This window comes from Oncorhynchus tshawytscha, linkage group LG26 (assembly GCF_018296145.1).
Source record: "Oncorhynchus tshawytscha isolate Ot180627B linkage group LG26, Otsh_v2.0, whole genome shotgun sequence".
Classification (NCBI taxonomy): Eukaryota; Metazoa; Chordata; class Actinopteri; order Salmoniformes; family Salmonidae; genus Oncorhynchus; species Oncorhynchus tshawytscha.
This window is the reverse complement of record NC_056454.1, coordinates 6,265,437-6,287,675: the sequence shown is the minus strand read 5'-3', so window position 1 is coordinate 6,287,675 and position 22,239 is coordinate 6,265,437. Positions and strand designations below refer to the sequence as shown.

Below are 22,239 nucleotides of genomic sequence, written 5' to 3'. Positions count from 1 at the left end.
AATAAAGTTTATAGCTGTGGTTTTGCACGACATGGAAGAGGCTAGGAAAGGGTGCCGAGTGGTCTAGCCACTGACTGTGTGTGCATGCATGTAATGATGTGTGTTTGTGTGGTGTGTGTCTGCTTGCGTGCATATAGGATCAAAGTCTGTGTGTGTGTTTGTTTATGTGATAGAGGGTGTGTCTGCCTGTGTGCGTACCTCTGTCTGCGTTTGTGTGTGTGTGCATTCGTGTATCCGTGTGCATTTGTATGTGCATCTGTTTGTGTGTGTATTTTCATGTGTTTGTATGTGTGTACATGTGTGTGTGCATGACTGGAAGTGGCCGTTAGAGGACAGGTACACAGGAAGCCTGCAGGCAATCATTGAGTTTAGATAGAGGGTAAACCACATGGCACTGTGCAAATCAATAAGACACATCCTACTAAGAAGTGCTCCTCACACACAGGCACACCAATACATGCTCTTATTGTTCATCTCTGCTCCCTCTCTCTCCGTCTCGATATACACAGAGTTTACTAAGCATTAGGAACACCTGCTCTTTCCATGACTGACCAGGTGAATCCAGGTGAAGCTATTATCCCTTATTGATGTCACTTGTTAAATCCATTTCAATCAGTGTAGATGAAAGGGAGGATACAGGTTAAAGAAGGATTTTTAAGCCTTGAGACAATTGAGACATGGATTGTGTATGTGGGACGTACAGAGGGGGAATGGGCAAGACAAAATAATTAAGTGCCTTTGAACGGGGTGTGGTAGTAGGTGCCAGGCGCACCAGTTGAGTGTGTCAAGAACAGCAACGCTGCTGGGTTTTTCACACTCAACAGTTTCACGTGTGTATCAAGAATTGTCCACCACCCAAAGGACATCCAGCCAACTTGACACAACTGTGGGAAGCATTGGAGTCAACATGGGCCGGCATCCCTGTGGAACACTTTCGACACCTGTTTGAGTCCATGCCCCGACAAATTGAGGCTGTTCTTAGGGCAAAAGTGGGTGTATACGTTTGTGTGTGTGATTTTATTTTATTAGGATCTTTTTTAGCCCACCAAGGACAAGTCTTCTAAAAGCCATGAAGAAATGTACAGACATACAGAAATGTAACAACAACAAAAGCAAAACACAAACACAGATCCACATTCCTATCACCTTTGTATATTACGTGTGTGTGCACACGTAGGCCAGAGAGAGTGTGTGTGTGTGTGTGTGTGTGTGTGTGTGTGTGTGTGTGTGTGTGTGTGTGTGTGTGTGTGTGTGTGTGGATGTGTTGACGCAGTGCAGTATTGCAGTGGTAGTGCCTATTGTGGAGAAAGTGAGAAGCTCTATTAAAAATGCATGGCCTACAGACATTATCCTTGATGACCGCCACAGATGGCCACTCGGGATGGCAAGCCTCTGAAAGCATTGCCACGTCTGGGTCTTTGTGTGTGCATTCACGTGTATGTGGTAATAATAGGTGGGGGATTGTGTATGCGTTATTTGTTTGTTTGTGAGTGCGATAGTGTGTGTGTGCGTATAGGTCATGCATCCCATTTCACAGTATGTATATCTATATTTCTATGTACGAGAGTGTTTATGTGTTTGTGATTATGTGTGTGTTTGCAGTATGCAAATTGGGCAGAGAGCGGGTATGAAGCAAGGCCAGTGCTTTCCTCATAGACGGCTCTGGGCCAGGGGAAAATAAAAAAGGAGCAGAGTATAATGACAGATTTATAATTACAGTGTCTAACGTTCAGAGCTACTCAGCAAGAACTGTCTAGGGACTACAATTTTGGTGTAATTTCTGCTGAACATGCTCACTGAGCACTTTGGGTCACACGCACACACACACGCTAACTCATGCGCACACATTCTCACACACTGTCGTTTCAATGAAGACCGCACACACACACACAGTCAGTCAGACAATCAGTAAGTCGGTCAGTTATGCACATATTCACATACATACATACAGTATCAGTCAAAAGTTTGAACACACCTACTCATTTCCGGGTTTTTCTTTATTTTTACTGTATTCTACTCTGTAGAATAATAGTGAAGACATGAAAACTATGAAAGAACACATGGAATCATGTAGTAACCAAAAAAGTGTTGTTTATGTTTTTTTTATATTTATATTTTAGATTCTTCAAAGTAGCCACCCTTTGCCTTGATGCCAGCTTTGCACACTCTTGGCATTCTCTCAAGAATTCCATATGTGTTATTTCATAGTTTTGATGTCCTGACTATTATTCTACAATGTAGAAAATAGTAAAAATGAAGAAAAACCCTGGAATGAGTAGGTATGTTCAAACTTTAGACTGGTACTGTACTTGTACACCCCCACACACACACACACTACACACTCAGATGCACATCGAGACTTTCCGACTGAGATATAAAGTGAAATTCATGGACAAAATGGTAAACAAAACAGGCAGTATCCACCAAAAAGAAACAAGTTGAATCGTGCACATAAAGCAAAAACACAAACACCTACACCCACCCACCCACACCCCACCCCACACACACACACACACACACACACACACACACACACACACACACACACACACACACACACACACACACACACACACACACACACACACACAACATGTGATAAAATAAATACAATAGACTACACTCTACAACAGGTGCTGATTCACTGAATGACAAATCCTGAAGAACTCCAGTTCTCTATCACTCTATTATTTTTTTGGTGTGACCACTACTGATGTGTCCCACCATCCTTTGCAATAGGTGTGTGTGTAACATCGACTGCTCCCACATCAGCTTCAACCCAGTTTGCGCCTCAGATGGCCATTCCTATGACAACCCCTGCCAGGTGAAGGAGGAGTCGTGTCAGAAGCAGGAGCGGATCGAGGTCAAATACCTGGGCCACTGCCAAGGTGAGATATAGCTACTACGGTATACGAAACGTATTTCTGTATCTCTTTCTTCTTCTTCTCCCTTCTCCTCTTTCTACGTTAATATTTAGTAATATAGGCCCCATTAATATTCAATGCATTTTAAATTACATTAATATTTGGTAATTTAGGCGACCAATCAATTGCAAATATAAAATGTGTGCTATATTGGAAGTTTCAAACTCCTTACAACCATCAAAACCTCCTTGCAGAATATTGACATGGAAACATGCCTGTCCTTGAATATAATGTTAATATTCTTTATCAGCAATTGGGGCCTTTGTAATTTTCTTTTGTCCAACAATTGATCCAGTGCAAAGCAATACAACACAACCACATCAACAAAACACCATCATTATGTCTTAGAACCCAATTCATATAATGAAGCTTTGGCACTGTGGTTGGGTTCTGTGACAGCAACATTTGTTAGATTTTCATTGCAAATGAAGGGTTTGATTCCATATTTTTCACATTTGCATTATGTCATCTGAAATGAAGGCTCATGGGTCCTATTCTATGTGTATGAGTTATGGCTGTTCTCATACTTTTTGAGGCTTCTGCATATTGATGCATTAACATGACACTACAACATTCAATGGCAGCCATGTTAGCTCTGATTAACAGAATGAACATTATGATCCATTTACATGGCACTTAAACATTCATTTACATTGGGAATATTAAAAAAGACTATGTAACTGATCTACAATCAAAATTCTGAAAGTTGGGCCAACTCTCTAAGTATATATGGCTGGCTATATCCACTGTCCAGATGGATGGAACGTCCTATATGGTTTTTGCCTCAGGCGCAAAACTGAGTCATTAGGCAAATAATTTCCATTATATTTGTCTGTTCAGTCATAAGTTAGGTTTCTCTAAATGTTTTCCCACACGATGTAACCTTAATAGGCTACTGGCTGCCAACACAGGGAGGCTGCAAACAGTGGGCTGTGTCACTACGACAATAAGAATCAATCCATCCTTGACCGGGAAATGAATTGTGACAGACTTTTCAATGCCCTTATTGCACGTTAAATCCTCCCCTAACATGTATATAATCAAACAAAAAAATCTTCCCTTGATTTAACCTATCGAAAAAATCTGTAAAACCACCATAAAATGTTTCAAAAGTTGCTTCAATGTTAAATGTCCAAAAAATAAAACCCACATTGTATTCATTGTTCATCCTCTGGATACAATGTCTATGTGATATTTGCACAATATAGTTGAAACTAATGGATTATTTTTATATTTATGTATGTATTGATACTTAATTACATGTAGCGTTACTGTTTAAAACCTAATTGGGATATTTTTTCTATTGGGTTTCTGTTGTTTGGGGTGAATATACTGTATAGCGTGTTGTCACAAAACATGATTATTAGTCTCTCTAAAATAAAATTACCTTGCAATATACACTATATATACAAAAGTATGTGGGTACCCCTTCAAATAGTGGATTCGGCTATTTCAGCCAGAACCGTTGCTGACTGGTGTATAAAATTGAGCACAATGCCATGCAATCTCCATAGACATATATTGGCAGTAGAATGGGTTGTAAAATAAAATATCTGCATTTGGCGGATTCCAGGAGAATGCTACCTGCCCTAAGGCATAGTGCCAACTGTAAAGTTTGGTGGTGGAGGAATAATGGTCTGGGGCTTTTTTTCATGGTTCTGGCTAAGCCCCTTAGTTCTAGTGAAGGGAAATCTTAACATTACAGCATACAATGACATTCTAGACAATTCTGTGCTTCCAACTTTTTGGGGAAGGCCCATTCCTGTTTCAGCATGACAATGCTTCAGTGTACAAAATGAGGTCCATACAGAAATGGTTTGTCTAGATCGGTGTGGAAGAACTTGACTGGCCTGCACAGAGCCCTGACCTCAACCCCACCAAGCTCCTTTGGATGAATTGGAACGCCGACTGCGAGCCAGGCCTAATCGCCCAACATCAATGCCCGACCTCACTAATGCTCTTATGGCTGAATGGAAGCAAGTCCCCGCAGCAAGTCCCTACAAGCCTTCGTAGAAGAATGGAGGCAGTTACAGCAGCAATGGAGGGACCAACTCCATATTAATGCTCAGATTTTGGGATGAGATGTTCTACGAGCAGGTGTTCACATACTTTTTGGTCATTTAGTATATTTCATGTCATCGTAAGATGAAAAAATAATAGCTCTATCACTTTCACAAGATGTGTCTTTAATCAATATCAATTTACCAACATTTCCGAAATGCAAATATTGCGTTTTGGAATGAAACCCATCAAATGGATCAATAAAGGTATAATTAAATTGTATTGAGGTTTGTATTGCAATAATCAACTGACCATTAAATGGTTTGGATAATTTGCATAAGATAAATCATGATCCCTATAACACATATACTATAAATAAATCTATATATTATGTTGTTTTGTTATCTTTTAATTGTTTGTTATTCCTTTTATTTTGTTTAATAGAGTGCTCAGAGGATATTTATTATTATAATAATTTGTCTTTTAATCCTTAAACGTTGTCCTAAATATTGTAATCCACATGATACTCTCAAAGATGAGATAATTTAACTCCTAAGTGAGGTACTGTCCTACCCTAGCTACTGGTTCAAGGTCAGTTTTGTGTTTTGAACTGTAATTTTGTCCCTAGCAAGGCTCACAGAGTGCTGAACTTGGATCAGTTTGGCCTGTTAGATCACAATGAATAAAAATAGACAGCGGGGACCTGATCCTAGATCAGCAATCCTACTTAGACTGTATTATGACTGTGCCTTCTCAGGTGACATCATGACAGGGACCAAAGCCGGAGACGGACACTATGCCAGGAAAGATTACTCAGGTAGGTGGTAAAGTGTGTGTGTGTGTGTGTGTGTGTGTGTGTGTGTGTGTGTGTGTGTGTCAGATCCATGAATGACGTGAACAATGGCAGACAGTTTAATGTGTGTCCTTTTGACAAGGGCCAATATGACTCTGGTCAAAGTAATGCACTATATAGGGAAAAAGGTGCCATTTGGGACGCAGGCCAAATTGAATAACATGCCGACTATTAGCATCAGGGATGTCAGTGGTGGATAAATGTAATTTACACAGCTTTTAATCAGATCAACAGCAGTTACGCTATTATGCTAAATTACTGACACTCACCTTTACCCTTTCAATCCTATCATTTTTATCCCTAACCTTCAGTTATTCTGTGCTGTGTGCGTGTGTAGAAGAGAAGCCGGACCAGAGAGGAGAGGTGGCCATAGGCTTGTACATCCCCTGTCCTGAGCACTACAAGAACTACTGTGTCCACGGAGAGTGTGAATATCCCAACATACTGTCTGTGCCATCCTGCAGGTATGCACACACAGGCCTACACACGGACGCATATGTGTGGACACACATCCCAGTACATAGTGACCAGTGTTGGGGTCGTTACTCCAAAAAAGTTAGATATTTAAGCAATAAGGCATGAGAACCCGGAGATTATCGCGTGATAATTCCCTACTTAGGGCTGATCTTAGGCCCAAGGCTAAGCTTTTTTTTAAATGGTTGCCAACATATTAGAAAAGATTAACAACATGTTTTCATTGAAAACATTAATTTAGTGAGAATATTTGTTGAAATGGAATTATGGCATTATGTCGTCATGGCAGTTTGCAGGGATTATCGTGAATACCTGACTTAAAATATCGTAGGGGGCTTGGCCTAATGCACCTAAATGTGTGAAGTAGGATTTAAAAAATGGATACAATTGATATTTGGGTACAGGACTTGTGTCCTAACATTCTGGTTCTCTGGGAAACATGGTGAAATGGTACTGTATTTGATAAAGACATTGAAGTAAATTATTATAATGTAGTTAGATGTGGCAGATTACAGAAAGGCGGAAGAGTGGCAATATATGTAAAATCTAATTCCATTGGCGTCTCAATCTTTAAATATTTCTGTTCCCAAGAAATTTGAGCTCCTGGTTGTAGATGTGTCCATAAACCAGAATAAACATGTATTTGTTACTGGGATTTACCGCCCCTCTGCTGCCATGGTTGATGCTATTGGTGATATATCCGAGTGTTTAACACATTTTTTGTCCTCAGAGTTGTCCTCACTTAAGTAGTACTTTCACCCTCCTGCTGTGTTCCGGTCAAATTGGACCGATTTACAAGTTTTCTCTCTAAAAAGTTATTATTATTTTAATCTGATTGTCATAAGGTTCCATGACTTTGTCCACACAGGGCATCTGACCACACAAAATACATTTAGAATCATTTAAAATTATTTTCATTACATTTTGGGTGTTTTATTTAACTTTTGTACACCCGTGGTGTTCCCGGTCAAAAATGACCGGTCATTAGAAATTAATGGGTGAGACTACAATTAGTGTATAAAATTGAGTTCAGGCACATCTCTGTTCATCAGATGGACACACTTCCTCTCCCAGATCCCAACATCCCCACATGCATGTGTGTTTGACCACACGCGCACACACACACACAAACACACACACACACACACACACACACACACACACACACACACACCTCACTCCCTTCTTGTGAACCCCCAAGGGAACCTTTCCCCAATAGAATCTTTCCCCCACGGGAACCACACCTGTTGGCATTCTCACAAACAATCGCAACATTGTTTCAATAATATATAGAACTTTTCTCACAGCTCTGGTATATAAAGCTTTTTTAAGGCCTTGCTTACAATTTATTCTGTGGCAGCATAATGAGCATAATGACATAATGATAATAAACGATATACTGTATGTGAGGCTCTTGATCATATCTTTGATCATGACACTGGTGAGGAGAGTCCTTGTTAAACTTTGACACAAGTAGTCTGTGATAAGTAACTCAATATGTTTCACCTGAGTATTTGTCAAAATAATCCATACATTAGTCAAAATAATCCATACATTATGCTTTTTTTTACTCAGATGAGTTGCATGAGCTCAGGACAATGAGGCCTACAGGTCATAAATAGCAAAATAGAAGTTCAAAACTTGTAATATTCACAAGAACTTAAGTTGATAAAAAGATCTAACACAACATTAGGTGATAATATGTGTATTATTATGGATTTATAATCAGCTATAATGGGGCGGTCATTTTGGACCGGGAACTCAGAATTAAAAAACATGAAACGAACACAACAGGAGGGTTCAAGTTTTTTACTTAATTATTTTATTTTACACCACTGCTAATAACCCTCATCAATATTTCTCTAGTGGAGTGTTAGCATATATCTCAGTGATCATTGTCCCATAGTATGTATTAGAGATATGAAACAGCAAAATACTAATCCTTGTTTAATTAAGTTAAGAAGAGACATTTTAAAAAGTTTTCTCCTCAAGGGTTTCTACATGACATGTTCCACTCTGATTTAGCCACTATCTCCTGTATTCCTGATCTTGAGTTGGCTCTAGAACATTTCTCCTCCATATATATTTCTCTGGCAGATAAACACGCTCCTTTTAAACAATTCAGAGTGAAAGATAGATCTAACCCTTGGTTTTCTTTTGAGCTATCTGAGCTCATTCAGATGGGAAATCAGGCCTTGGTCAAAGCAAGGAAAACTGACTATAGTGGACTGGCGATCTTTCAGACAATTGAGAAACAGATGTACTATCTCGATTAAGAAAGCTAAATCAAGCTCATTTTTAAGCTCTATCTATGACTCTGCTGGTGATCCTTCTAGATTTTGGAAAACAGTAAATGCAGTGAAGTGGACACATTCCTCTTCTTCCCCTGGCAAAGCAAGTTCTGTCTGACTCTGGCATCATAACTGAGAATAATGGAATAAGTGATGCTTTTAATCATAATTTTATCTCGGCAGGCTTTTTATTTGAGGAAAACAGTGGTTTAATTGACCCTGGTTAGTCAATCGACTGCTCTTCCCTCTGCCAGCCTCAAGCTGACTCGACGGTTAACCCGTCATCTTCTAGTGAATCTTTGTTTTAATTTGAACAATTTACTATCTGTGATGTGCTAGATGCCTTGATGCAAAGAAAATCCACTGGGGCTGATATGCTTTATCCATTTTTGCTGCACCTCTCTGCCCCCCTGATTGCTGAATCATTAACCCATATTTTTTACGGTTACATCTGGCACTATCCCCAAGGTTTGGAAGGCGGCCCATGTACCCCCCCTTGACAAAGCTGGTGGCCCTATGTATGTATTCTAAATGTACATCAGTCTGGTTTTAGTCCAGGTCATAGCACTCACTGCTGCATTCCTAGTTGTGGTTGATGTGGTTAACTGTATGGATAAAAAGCAATATTGTGCTGCCGTCTTCATTGACCTGTCAAAGACTATCGATACTGTTGATCACTCATTGCTAATTCAGAGCCTTTCCTCAATTGGTCTAGGCTGCATGTAAATGGTAAAAAAATTACTTGACAGATAGAACTCAATGTGTATGTACTGATGTTGTTAAATGTTGTTAAATCATGTTTCCTGGATATTACGAAAGGTGTCCGTCCTGCAGGGGTCGATTTTTGGTCCTGTCCTGTACTTTTTACTGTTTACATGTCTGTAAAAAACTGTAACCTGCATTTATATGCCAGGTACTGTTGTGTATGCTATTGCCCCACGGTTACCTTCATTGTATTACAGAAAAACTTTATTGACCTGAAATTTGTATTGAATACAGGTAAAAATAGGTATATTTTGTTCTCTAGAGTGCATAAAAATAACTGATGATTTAATTATGTTCTTTGGTCGGTGTCCATATTGATTGTGTCCCTGCTTACAAATATCTGGGCATCTGAATAGATGAAAAGCAGTCTTTTGGGGCTTTTGGGGTTCGAACCCAGGCTGTGTCACAACCGGCTGTGACCAGGAGACCCATAGGGCAGCACACAATTGGCCACGTGTCTTTCGGGTTAGGTGAGGGTTTGGCTGGGGGGGGTATTTTCTGTCCTTTATGTAATTCAAGGTTTCCTCCACTACATACCCAGCCACAAGCTTGTTCAGCTCTCCCTGGGTTACAGGCTGTCTTCCTGAAAGATTAAAATGTAGCCTAGGTTGTTTTTCGATGAGGTAGGCCTACAGTCATCTTTAGCAGCAGTAGTCAGGCCTCAGGGCTCTTTCTCTATGAGTTTTTGTGTTGACATGTTGCTTTTGCAGGTGCTTCAAGAGATTGGAATTTGTATTTCTAGCAGTGGAGAGGTGTTTATTGCCTGGACACAGCTTACATTTTACAGTTATTCTCGTCATTTTGTTCTCGTTCCAAATCAAAGTAATGGGAGTACTTTTTATTTAATTTTTTATTTAACCTTTATTTAACTAATACTACTTCCATGCTGAGAAACTCAATGTTTTAGACGCTTCTGACATTTTTCATCTCCCTGACTAAAGCAGTTAGTAGTATAGTAGTAGTGCGTGCGTAAACAGGAACTTGGTGAGAGGACGTCACTCAGGACAAAAATATTTGAATCTGTAATAGGAAGGGAATGATAACAAAAGAAACAAAGTAACGATGACCTATCTTTGATCAGTAACTGTAATATTATTATATATTATTATTATATAATATTATGTTATATTACTAATTACCGCAAAATGTCATATTATTAGTGTAACATATTACTTTGTAATGCATTACCCCCAACACTGATAGTGACACACACACAACCTCACCCCCCACCACCTACACACACACACATGCTGACACATACACACACAAGACATATACCTATAATTACTAACCCACACAGAAACCCCCCTCCCTCCCCACACACATACACCCCTGATCACCTGTGCCCCGTCCAGCCCTCTGGGTGAGTAATAGGCCCATGGCCAGACCAAGCCCATTAACCTGTGGGGTCAGTAGGATTGTGCTGCTGTCACAGCCACAGGGCTTTAGCCTCTTCTCATCTCCCCTCACAGAAACATGGCTCTACCCCCTAGCTCTTCAAGCCTACATGCCCTGCATAGTGAATAGTGGTGATAGTTGAATGGGAAAAATAGGGGAAGGTCTCTGGCACCACCAGCTGTATGGAGGAGGTAGTGTTTTGATGAATGGGAGTGTTGATTTAGGATCAGTTTTGTGATTGCATGGACAGGGGGGAACTGATCCTCGATCAGCACTTCTACTTTGAGATGTTTGATAAATACTGCCCCTGTTCAAGGTTTGAGGTAGAAGTTGATCTTTTACCTCTGATCGAGGATCAGTGTATACAAATGACAATTCCTAATCTTAACTATTAAGGAGAAAATTGCCAAACTGATCTTATATCAGTGTCTACGGACCACTTCATCCTTCTCCATTGGAATAACTGTGAGCGGACAGAGAGTTTGCTCTCAGTACACCTGTCCACTGCATCATGATGAAAGATATGTGAGGAAAGAGAAAAGGGAGTGGGAGGGAGATGGTAAGGTTGAGTAAAGGAGAGGTGGAAATAGAAGGGAGCGAGTGAAGAGAGGTGAGAGAGAGAAGATATAAGAGAAGGAGCGAGAGAGAAATAGCTAAGGTTGAGGGGATAAAAGAGTAGTCTGACTTTCGCTCACCCTCATGTGTCCCACTGAGAAATGACCCACTGAGAAGTGTGTGTGTGTGTGTGTGTGTGTGTGTGTGTGTGTGTGTGTGTGTGTGTGTGTGTGTGTGTGTGTGTGTGTGTGTGTGTGTGTGTGTGTGTGTGTGTGTGTGTGGTGTGTGTGTGTGTACAGAGCAGGGGGATGCAGGTGTTGGTGGATAACAACCTCCCCAAAGAAAGAGAGATTTGGAGAGATGGACATACTGATTAAATAAAATATACCGCTTTTAGCCCCCCCCCAACACACATACTCACAACTACCGCATTCAGATATAATGCACACGTACAGTTACTTCAAGCACTAATTTAAAGACACACATTAGCCTGTACACTGTGGTGACCTCAAATGCAAACACAAACACCACACATGTATCATGTACACAAACTAACATCAACCTTTGTGTATGTGCTTATTTGTGTGTGTGTGTTTGTTTCTTTGTTTGTTTGTGTGTGTGTGTGTGAGTGTCTGTCAGCTGTCACTCAGGCTTCAGCGGGCCCCAGTGTGAAACTAAGGAGTACAATGTGCTCTACGTGGTCCCCGGCTCTGGCAAGCTGCGCTACGTCCTCATCGCCTCCATCATCGGAGCTCTGCAGGTGGCCATCATCTGTGTGGTAGTGCTCTGTATTACCAGGTAGGACACACACACAAACATGCATACACACACAGTACACACATGCAGGTACACGCATACAAGCACACATACACATTGTGCAATCAACACACACACATACACAAACTTGTGTGAGCAAGCATATGCATTATGCCAGTGCTTCTCAACCTAAGGTTGTACCCTTGGGGTACCTAGGCTAGCCACAGGTGGTACTTTGAAAGACCCATAAGAACATTGGCCTAATGATCAGGTTCACACAAGGGGGTACTTTGGGCAGAGCAAAATTAGATTGGAGGTTGAGAACCACTACATTACGCAACAATATGTGTAAACTCTCACATGCTGTGCATACACACTGTGGTGAACCGTGAGGTGTTGGGTTGAGCGTGCAGAGATTAACACAGACAAAGGGAGGTTTTAGTCCGCATGTTTGAAAAACATAATTCCACTTTGACATTATGGGGTATTGTGTGTAGGCCAGTGACCAAAAATCTGAATTTAATCCATTTTAAATTCAGGCTGTAACACAACAAAATGTGTAAAAAGTCAAGGGGTGTGAAAACTTTCTGAAGGCACTGTGTGTGCGTTGACACCCACTTCTACAGAGGACTACATACACAAACAGAGATCCATTTTCCACATTGGGGATGTCATGATGAGAGGTAGTGCATCATACGTTCTGGTGTTGCGGAGGGAACGTGGAAAGGTCATCTTGACCTATGCAAGACATGACACTTAATAAAGTTTTTTTTTTAAAGCTATAACCAAGATGAAACGAGAGAGAGACAGAGAGAGAGAAATCAAGATGACAGGGAGAGAGAGGGACAGAGAGAGAGAGAGAAAGAGAGAGCGAGAGATGAGCTCCCGCATTTTTCAGCATGTTTTTACAAAAAGATTGATTTAGAGTTAGATAAACTTGGATTTTTTTAACCGTTCACTCCAAATCAAAACTACAAACCTACAACCCCGATTTTGGACAAAATTACCTGGAAGGATTCCTACGACCAAAGATTTCCAAGCTTTACAGCAAATGCTCTGGCAAACAAACAACATAAACCTGAAAACACCATCCAACCTGGAACTGAGTAAGTAATGTTTAGTCTGAAGCCACGTTTAAAGTCAAGAAGAAAATACATTACAATGATATATTTTACTTTATAAGGACTGAATGCTAAGTTAAGGCTACCAAGCTTGCTAGGACAGAACGTATCTGACTGCAATTTCAATTAGCACTGAGGTGTGAAATGAGAGGTGTCAAAGCCCTTGAGCCTAACAATGGCAGGAGAGTTTCACAGCCTACCCCGCCTTTGAAGTCCCTTCCTGATGTTCAGAGGTCATTACAATACAGTGCGCTCTGGATGTAAAAAATTATTAGGCACGAAAAGAGTACAAAAATAAGCTCCTTATGGAAAAACAAGAGACACTTTTTGATTACTAATATAAAAATGGGAACATAAGCAACTTAATCTTCCACACAGACCATCCCTTGGCATGGCACAATGCTATGTTAACACACTACCCCTCTGTTAAGAGGGGGTGGTGTTATCGATGGGTGGAAACTCAGGATATTAGGATATTAGACAACGAGTCAGCCAATGTCAACCTGTTCAAGTCTGGAACAGTAATGGTACAGAGCAACCCCAAACAGTTTCAGCTGGACTTTCACTCAATCAAAGAGATAGCTTAGCAGGATAAGCTCTCTCTATAGAAAGATACCCCAGGTCCGAGCGTGTCAGACCAGACCTGTTCATTATACAACCCCACAGACGAGCAATCCCAATCAGAAAGTCAACCTCCCAGCACAGAGAACTACTACCTCATTGAAGTGAAGGATACATTCACCCAGTTGTAGGTAAGGCAGGTGGAGCTGGAACAGCAGGTGAACACACTCCAGTCAGCACAACAAATAGGCCAGCTCAACAACACCCCCACCAGACCTGGAGAGCTGGAGGTGGTGAGACAACATCAATAGGAGAAGGAGCAGGAAAAGAACAGAGCACTAGAGGAGAAAGTGAAAGTGCTCGAGGAGAAGGTGAAAACAATGACGTGTGACAGAGAACAAACCATTAGACACCTGGCCACCCCCGCAGAAAAGCCAGCAGAACAGCCCACCTCAGACCCTGACCATAGCCTCGACATCACCGCAGGACAGACAAATGAAGAACCCCAAGCCCAGGAGATCCCACCCCCTCTGAACACCCCCCCTGTCAGCAATCTTGATAGCCCAACTGACAACCCACCCACACCCACTGAGGACACACAGTCGGAAGTTTACATACACCTTAGCCAAATACATTTAAACTCAGTTTTTCTCATTTCTTGAAATGTAATCCTAGTAAAAATTCCCCGTCTTAAGTCAGTTAGGATCGCCACTTTATTTTAAGAATGTGAAATGGCAAAGAGAATGATTTATTTAAACTTCTATTTCTTTCACATTTCCAGTGGGTCAGAAGTTTACATACACTCAATTAGTATTTGGTAGCATTGCCTTTCAATTGTTTAACTTGGGTCAAACGTTTCGGGTAGCCTTCCACAAGCTTCCCACAATAAGTTGGGTGAATTTTGGCCCATTTCTCCTGACAGAGCTGGTGTAACTGAGTCAGGTTTGTTGGCTTCTTTGCTCGCACACGCTCTTTCAGTTCTGCCTACAAATTTTCTATAAGATTGAGGTCAGGGCTTTGTGATGGCCACTCCAATACCTTGACTTTGTTGTCCTTAAGCGATTTTGCCACAACTTTGGAAGTATGCTTGGGGTTATTGTCCATTTGGAGGACCCATTTGCGACCAAGCTTTAACTTCCTGACTGACGTCTTGAGATGTTGCTTTAATATATCCACATAATTTTCCTCCCTCTATTTTGTTAAGTGCACCAGTTCTTCCTGCAGCAAAGCACCCCCACAACATGATGCTGCCACCCCCGTGCTTCACAGTTAGGATGGTTTCTTTGGCTTGCTATCCTCCCCCTTTTTCCTCCAAACATAACGATGGTCATTATGGCCAAACAGTTCTATTTTTGTTTCATCAGACCAGAGGACATTTCTCAAAAAAGTATGATCTTTGTCCCCATATGTAGTTGCAAACCATAGTCTGGCTTTTTTATGGCGGTTTTGGAGCAGTGGCTTCTTCCTTGCTGAGTGGGCTTTCGGGTTATGTCGATAAAATGTCCTCCTGTGTGCTACCTATATCCCCCCACTAGAATCCCCATACTTTAATGAAGACAGCTTCTCCATCCTGGAGGGGAAAATCAATCATTTCCAGGCCCAGGGACATGTACTAATCTGTGGCAACCTAATGCCAGAGCTGGACAAGAACCTGACACCCTCAGCACACAGGGGGACAAACATCTAATTGGAGGTGACAGCATTCCCTCGCCCATATGCCCCCTTAGGCACAACTACGACAACATAACCAACCGAAACGGGTCACAACTCCTGCATCTCTGTCACACGCTGGGTATGTACATAGTCAATGGTAGGCTTCGAGGGGACTCCTATGGTTAGATATACCTATAGCTCATCTCTTGGTAGTAGTACTGTAGACTATTTTATCACTGACCTCAACCCAGAGTCTCTCAGAGCATTCACAGTCAGCCCACTGACACACCTATCAGATCACAGCAAAATCACAGTCTTCTTTAACATAACAATAGTCAATTATGAGGCATCAAAGCCAAAGGAACTGAATAATGTAAAGAAATGCAATAGATGGAAGGAAAGTAGTGTGGAAACCTACCAAAAACATTTAGACACCCCAAATGTAATCACTTTTAGACTTCCCGGACAAAATGTTATACTGTAATAGTGAAGGTGTAAACTTGGCAGCAGAAAATCTAAACAGTATATTTGACCGCTCAGCTTCCCTAACAAGTAAAAAATGTCAAACAGAAAACCAAAGAAAATTAATAACAATGACAAATGGTTTGATGAAGAATGCAAAAACCTAAGAATGAATTTGAGAAACCTATCCAACCAAAAACATAGAGACACAGAAAACTTGAGCATACGCCATCACTATGGTGAATCACTAAAACAATACAGAAATACACTATGGAAAAAGAAGGTACAGCACATCAGAAATCAGCTCAATGTAATTGACTCTAACCACTTCTGGGAGAATTGGAAAACAGTAAACAAACAACAACACGAAGAGTTATCTATCCAGAACGGAGATGTATGGGTAAACCACCTCTCCAATCTTTTTGGCCCTATAACAAAGAACAAACAGCAAAAACATATACACGATCAAATACAAATCTTAGAATCAACTACAGTATTAAAGACCAGAACCCACTGGATTCTCCAATTACATTGAATGAACTACAGGACAAAATACAAACCTTCAAACCTTCAAACCCAAAAAGGCATGTGGTGTTGATGGTATCCTCAATTAAATTATAAAATATACAGACCACAAATTCCAATTAGGTATACGTAAACTCTTTAACATCATCCTTAGCTCTGGCAACCAAGGACTGATCACCCCAATCCACAAATTTGACTCCAATTACTACTGTGGGATATGCTTCAAAGGCAAACTTGGGAAAATCCTCTGCATTATCATTAACCGCAGACCTGTACATTTCCTTAGTGAAGTCAATGTACTTAGCAAATGTTAAAATGGCTTTTTTCCAAATTACCGTACGACAGACCACATATTCACCCTACACACCCTATTTGACAAACTAACTAACCAGAACAAAACAGTCTTCTCCTGCTTTGTTGATTTGAAAAAAGCTTTTGATTCAATTTGGCATTAGGGTCTGCTATACAAATTGATGTAAATTGATGTTGGGGGAAAATCATATGACATTATAAATTCCATGTACACAAACAACAAGTGTGCGGTTAAAATTGCCAAAAAAAACACACATTTCTTTCCACAGGGCCGTGGGGTGAGACAGGGATGCAGCTTAAGTCCCACCCTCTTCAACGTATATATATCAACGAATTGACGAGGGCACTAGAACAGTCTGCAGCACCCGGCCTCACCTTACTGGAATCCGAAGTCAAATGTCTACTGTTTGCTATGTCTACTGTTTGCTGATGATCTGGTGCTTCTATCCCCAACCGAGGAGGGCCTACAGCAGCACCTAGATCTTCTGCACAGATTCAGTGAGACCTGGGCACTGACAGTAAATCTCAGTAAGACAAAAATAATGGTGTTCCAAAAATGGTTGCCAGAACCACAAATACAAATTCCATCTAGACACCATTGCCCAAGAGCAGGGTTTCCCAAACTCTGTCCTCTGGACCCCAAGGAGTAAACATTTTGTTTTTCACCCTAGCACTACACAGCTGATTCAAATAATCAACTAATCATCCAGCTTTGCTAATCGAATCAACTGTGTAATGTTAGGGCAAAAAACAAAACTTGCACGTCCCATTGCCCTTTATGGTTGTGAGGTCTGGGGTCCGCTCACCAACCAAGAATTCACAAAATGAGACAAACACCAAATTGAGACTCTGCATGCAGAATTCTGCAAAAAATGTAAAACACCAAATAATGTATGAAGAGCAGAATTAGGTCGATACCCGCTAATTATCAAAATCCAGAAAAGAGCCGTTAAATTCTACAACCACTTAAAAGGAAGCCTTCAAACTTTCCATAACAAAGCCATTACCTACAGAGAGATGAACCTTGAGAAGAGTCCCCTAAGCAAGCTGGTCCTAGGGCTCTGTTCACAAACACAAACAGACCTCACAGAGCCCCAAGACTGCGACACAATTAGACCCAACCAAATCATGAGAAAACTAAAAGATAATTACTTGACACATTGGAAAGAACTAACAAAAAAACAGAGCAAACTAGAATGTTATTTGGCCCTAAACAGAGAGTACACAGTGGCAAAATACCTGACCACTGTGACTGACCCAAATTTAAGGAAAATTTTGAGTACGTACAGACTCAGTGAGCAAGGCTTGCTATTGAGAAAGGCCGCCATAGGCAGACCTGGCTCTCAAGAGAAGACAGGCAATGTGCCGAGAGAGAGAGAGAGATAGTCTGACTGTGAAGGTTAATTACAGAAGGCACAGTTATGAGGTTGTGTCCAGTCAGTTTACTTTCACTTTAATTTATCTTCTGAATTCAATGCAGTTTAATCAAATTCACATTGCTTCTGTAGCAAACGTCACGCATGCATTTTACGACTCGCTCACATTAGTACATTAGGCCCTCACACTTCCCCACTACTCTAAATGCACACATTTAATTTAAAGAAATAGTTCACCCAAATTACAAAATTATATATTGGGTTTCCTTACACTGACAGCAGATATAACTGAAATCAATGCTTTGTTTTCCCTGGCAATGTTTCCTCACGCTAACTCTTTAGCATTTGTGACACAAATCCCATTCAAGTAATGAGACCGATATTAGCATTTTTCACGCATCATGTTCAAAACATCTATAAGTGACTTTGTTTACCTTCACAATTAATTTTAGTTACTTTCGTATGATTTGGACATGATGCACAAAAAAATAGAATATTTGAACCATGACTTGAATGCGATTTGTGCCACAAATGCTAAAGCATTAGCATGTGGAAACAGTGCCAAGGAATCTTAAGCAAAGCATGGATTGCTGTCATATGTTGTCAATAAACTGCATACAGGGTAAGGAAACCAAAAAATACCAAGTGTTCAAAAGAACAGGCCGAAGACCAATCTATGTATTTTGAAAATATTGCATTCAGGTACTATACTACATTACCATTAATTTATAGCACCTTTTGTTCAAAGTGTATAGGCTAATTTGTGCTTCATTATGGAAATAGAGTCTCCCCAAATCCACATTCCAGGCTGCTTCATCTCATTTCTGTTAAATAGTGAATTCTGTTTTTAATGGTTTGCATAATTAATCCCTAGGTACATTGGTTTTACAGTGTCAGAGATGCAAATTATATAATGTGGTACAGAATATTTAGAATACAAACATAATAGCTCTTTTCTATACTTAGGTACCAACCATTTTATATGTATCAACGTAGTAGAAGATCAACAGGAGTTGTAATATAATTCATTATATTGATCATTGTCCTTTACATTCTTATCAAACTATTTGAGTGATTAATTTAGCGGATTTCTACCACTTAAACGTATTTATTTATATATGCTATTTAGCATAAGCTTTTAGCCGACTTACAGTCATGCTTGCATACATTTTACATATGGGTGGCCCCAGGAATGGAACCCACAACCCTGGCGGTGCAAGCGCCATGCTCTACCAACTGAGCCATAAAGGATTGAACATGTGTGCTCTGGTAAAAATATAAGCCCAACATGCAACAATATCTAAGATTTTACTGACTTACAGTTTATATAAGGAAATCATTCAATTGAAATTAATTAATTAGGACCTAATCTAAGGATTTCGCATGACTGGGAATACAGATATACATCTGTTGGTCACAGATACCTTTAAAAAAAGTAGGGGCGTGGATCAGAAAACCAGTCAGAATCTGGTGTGACCTCCCATTTGCCTCATGCAGCGCAACACATCACCTTCACATAGAGTTGATCAGGCTATTGATTGTGGGCTGTGGAGTGTTGTCCCACTCCTCTTCAATGGCTGTGTGAAGTTGCTGGGTATTGACGGAAACTGGAACACACTGTCGTACACGTCGATCCAGAGCATCCCAAACATGCTCAATATATGACATGTCTGGTGAGGATGCAGGCCGTGGAAGAACTGGGACAATTGTAGCTTCCAGGTGCAGATCCTTGTGACATGGGGCTGTGCATTATGATGATGTAACATGAGGTGATGTCAGCGGATGACTGGCACGACAATGGGCCTTAGGATCTCGTCACGGTATCTCTGTGCATTCAAATTGCCATCGATAAAATGCAATTGCGTTAGTTTTCCATAGCTTATACCTTTCCATACCATAACCCCACCGCCACCATGGGGCATTCTGTTCACAACGTTGACATGAGGAAACCACTCACCCACAGGACGCCATTCACGTGATCTGCGGTTGTGAGGCAGTTGGATGTACTGCCAAATTCTCTAAAACGACGTTGGAGGTTGCTTATGGTAGATAAAGGAACATTCAATTCTCTGGCAACAGCTCTGGTGGAAATTCCTGCAGTCAGCATGCCAACTGCACACTCCCTCAAAACTTGAGACATCTTTGGCATTGTGTTGTGTGACTAAACTGCACATTCCAGAGTGGCCTTTTATTGTCCCTAGCACAAGGTGCACCTGTGTATTGACCGTGCTGTTTAATCAGCTTCTTGATATTCCACACATGTCAGGTAGATGGATTATCCTGGCAAAGGAGAAATGCTCACAACCAGGGATGTAAACAAATTTGTGCCCCAAAAAATTGAGACATAAGCTTTTTGTGCATATGGAAAATGTCTGGGATCTTTTATTTCAGCTTACGAAACACGAGACCAACAATTTACATGCTGCATTCATATTTTTGTTCAGTGTATTTTGTTAGCTTGTATTTGCTGACTTTTCTCTATGTACTTGCATATCATTGACCACACCACTAGGTGGCAATGAAGGCTATCATTTTTTTTTCTCAAAGGAATTAAATGCCCTTTTCCCTACTTAGTTCCCTTTTTGACAAGTTGATTTCCCTTCAAGTATATGAGCAAACCAAAGATAAAAACAACGGAGGGTCAATAAATCAGAACTATTTCTTTATTTTGAAAAGAAAACGGTGTTTTGGGATTAAACCCTTGGATAATGAACATTAAACCCTTGGATAATGAACATAAAACAAAATGGCTTACAGCTCTCTCGCTCTCTCTCTCTCTCTCTTGTTGTTATACCTCCTCTCCTCTCTCTCTGTCTCTCTCTCTCCTTTCTCTCTCCTCTACTCCACTTCCTGTCTGGACAGGAAGTGCCCGCGGAGCAACAGGGTCAATCGGCAGAAGCAGAATGCCACCCACTACAGCTCGGAGAACACCATGCGCGCCTCAACCCGCCTCATCTGACTGAGCCGCCCTGTGATGGGGGAAACCCTGAGACCCGCTCCTCTCTAGGTCCAAGTTGCCCCGTAGACACAGATCTAGGATCAGCTTCACCCTTCTTGTACTTCCCTACAATCCCAACCTGAATGAACTATAAAGGATTGGGTAGTGGGAGGGGACGAAACGCAAAACTGACCTTAGATCAGCATCTAGGGGCAACTTCATCCTTCTGGAGACCAGCGCTTCGCCCCGACACCAATGATGAGGCATTGAACAATGGGCTTTGGGGGTGAGGATACAGTGTCGGTGTGTTGGGTTGTGGGGGAGGGGAGGGGGCTATAGAAGTGGGTTAGCTGATGTTCGTGGGGGATGTTGGTTGTTTTTAGGGGCAGAAGCAATGGGGGTTGGGAGGGGGAGGGGGGCTACACGTGATGCCTTGCACCTGTGGTATAGGTCACCGGAGAGGAAACTATGGTACTATAGTACAGCTCTATTTGGTTATGTATTACTGATCTATTTCCAATAGTTATTACATTGTCTTGGTGGGGTATTTTTTCTGTAATGTAAATAAATAATTTATATCACGAAACTAACTTTGGCACATCTTTAAAATATCGCTGTTGGGTGTCCATTTTCACATTTACAGTTAAGATAACATCACTCAAGAGGAAACGGTGGGGTAGGTTTGTCTGAGATGAAAGGTGTATTTCCAGATCTTCACTTTGGAATCTATCGATCATAGTTGGCCACAGGTGGGTAAACTCCCCAGCAATCAGTGACATTAATTGATCAATTAACTATCAGATAGAAAAGAAAACCTGAACTCCAACATTGTGGAACATTGCGGATAGAAATGTGATGAAATTTGTGTTACAGCTGACAAGACATGATGACTCTTCATTCAGAATGTCAGAGAGGCATGTTTGTTCTACATAACCTATTTATATCTGAACATTCCACAACGTTGTGCATTCCTGAACATGCCCCAGTAGGACTTTGGCCCTTGAGGACTATTTTACCATATGCCTACCCTATACAAGAAAACTGAGTTAGAGTAGCTAAGTTATAGTAGCTGTACCTGATGAGCTATTGCAGGTGATGTCTTTTTTATGCATCACACACACACACACACACATTATATATATTCGCAGCTGACAGATTTCAAATATCATACAGGTAATTTTAAAAGTCTGGTATTGTGTTCAAAAGTCGTCAAGTTGTCGAATGCATAATTTTTCATTGCACACACCACGGTGGAGAAATATTCGATGTGGTCT

At 40.9% G+C, this 22,239-nt stretch overlaps 1 protein-coding gene across 1 annotated transcript in view; it reads left to right on the top strand.

Moving 5' to 3' along the window:
• LOC112225094 (tomoregulin-2) overlaps positions 1-21,551 on the top strand; it is a 142,382-nt gene extending 120,831 nt beyond the window's left edge. Inside the window, exons 6-10 of the mRNA XM_024388723.2 lie at positions 2,740-2,888; positions 5,683-5,742; positions 6,116-6,242; positions 11,901-12,059; positions 20,890-21,551. Coding sequence (XP_024244491.1) covers positions 2,740-2,888; positions 5,683-5,742; positions 6,116-6,242; positions 11,901-12,059; positions 20,890-20,986 — 592 coding nt within the window. The 3' untranslated portion in view covers positions 20,987-21,551. The remainder of the gene's footprint in view (positions 1-2,739; positions 2,889-5,682; positions 5,743-6,115; positions 6,243-11,900; positions 12,060-20,889) is intronic.
• Positions 21,552-22,239: the final 688 nt, after the last annotated feature.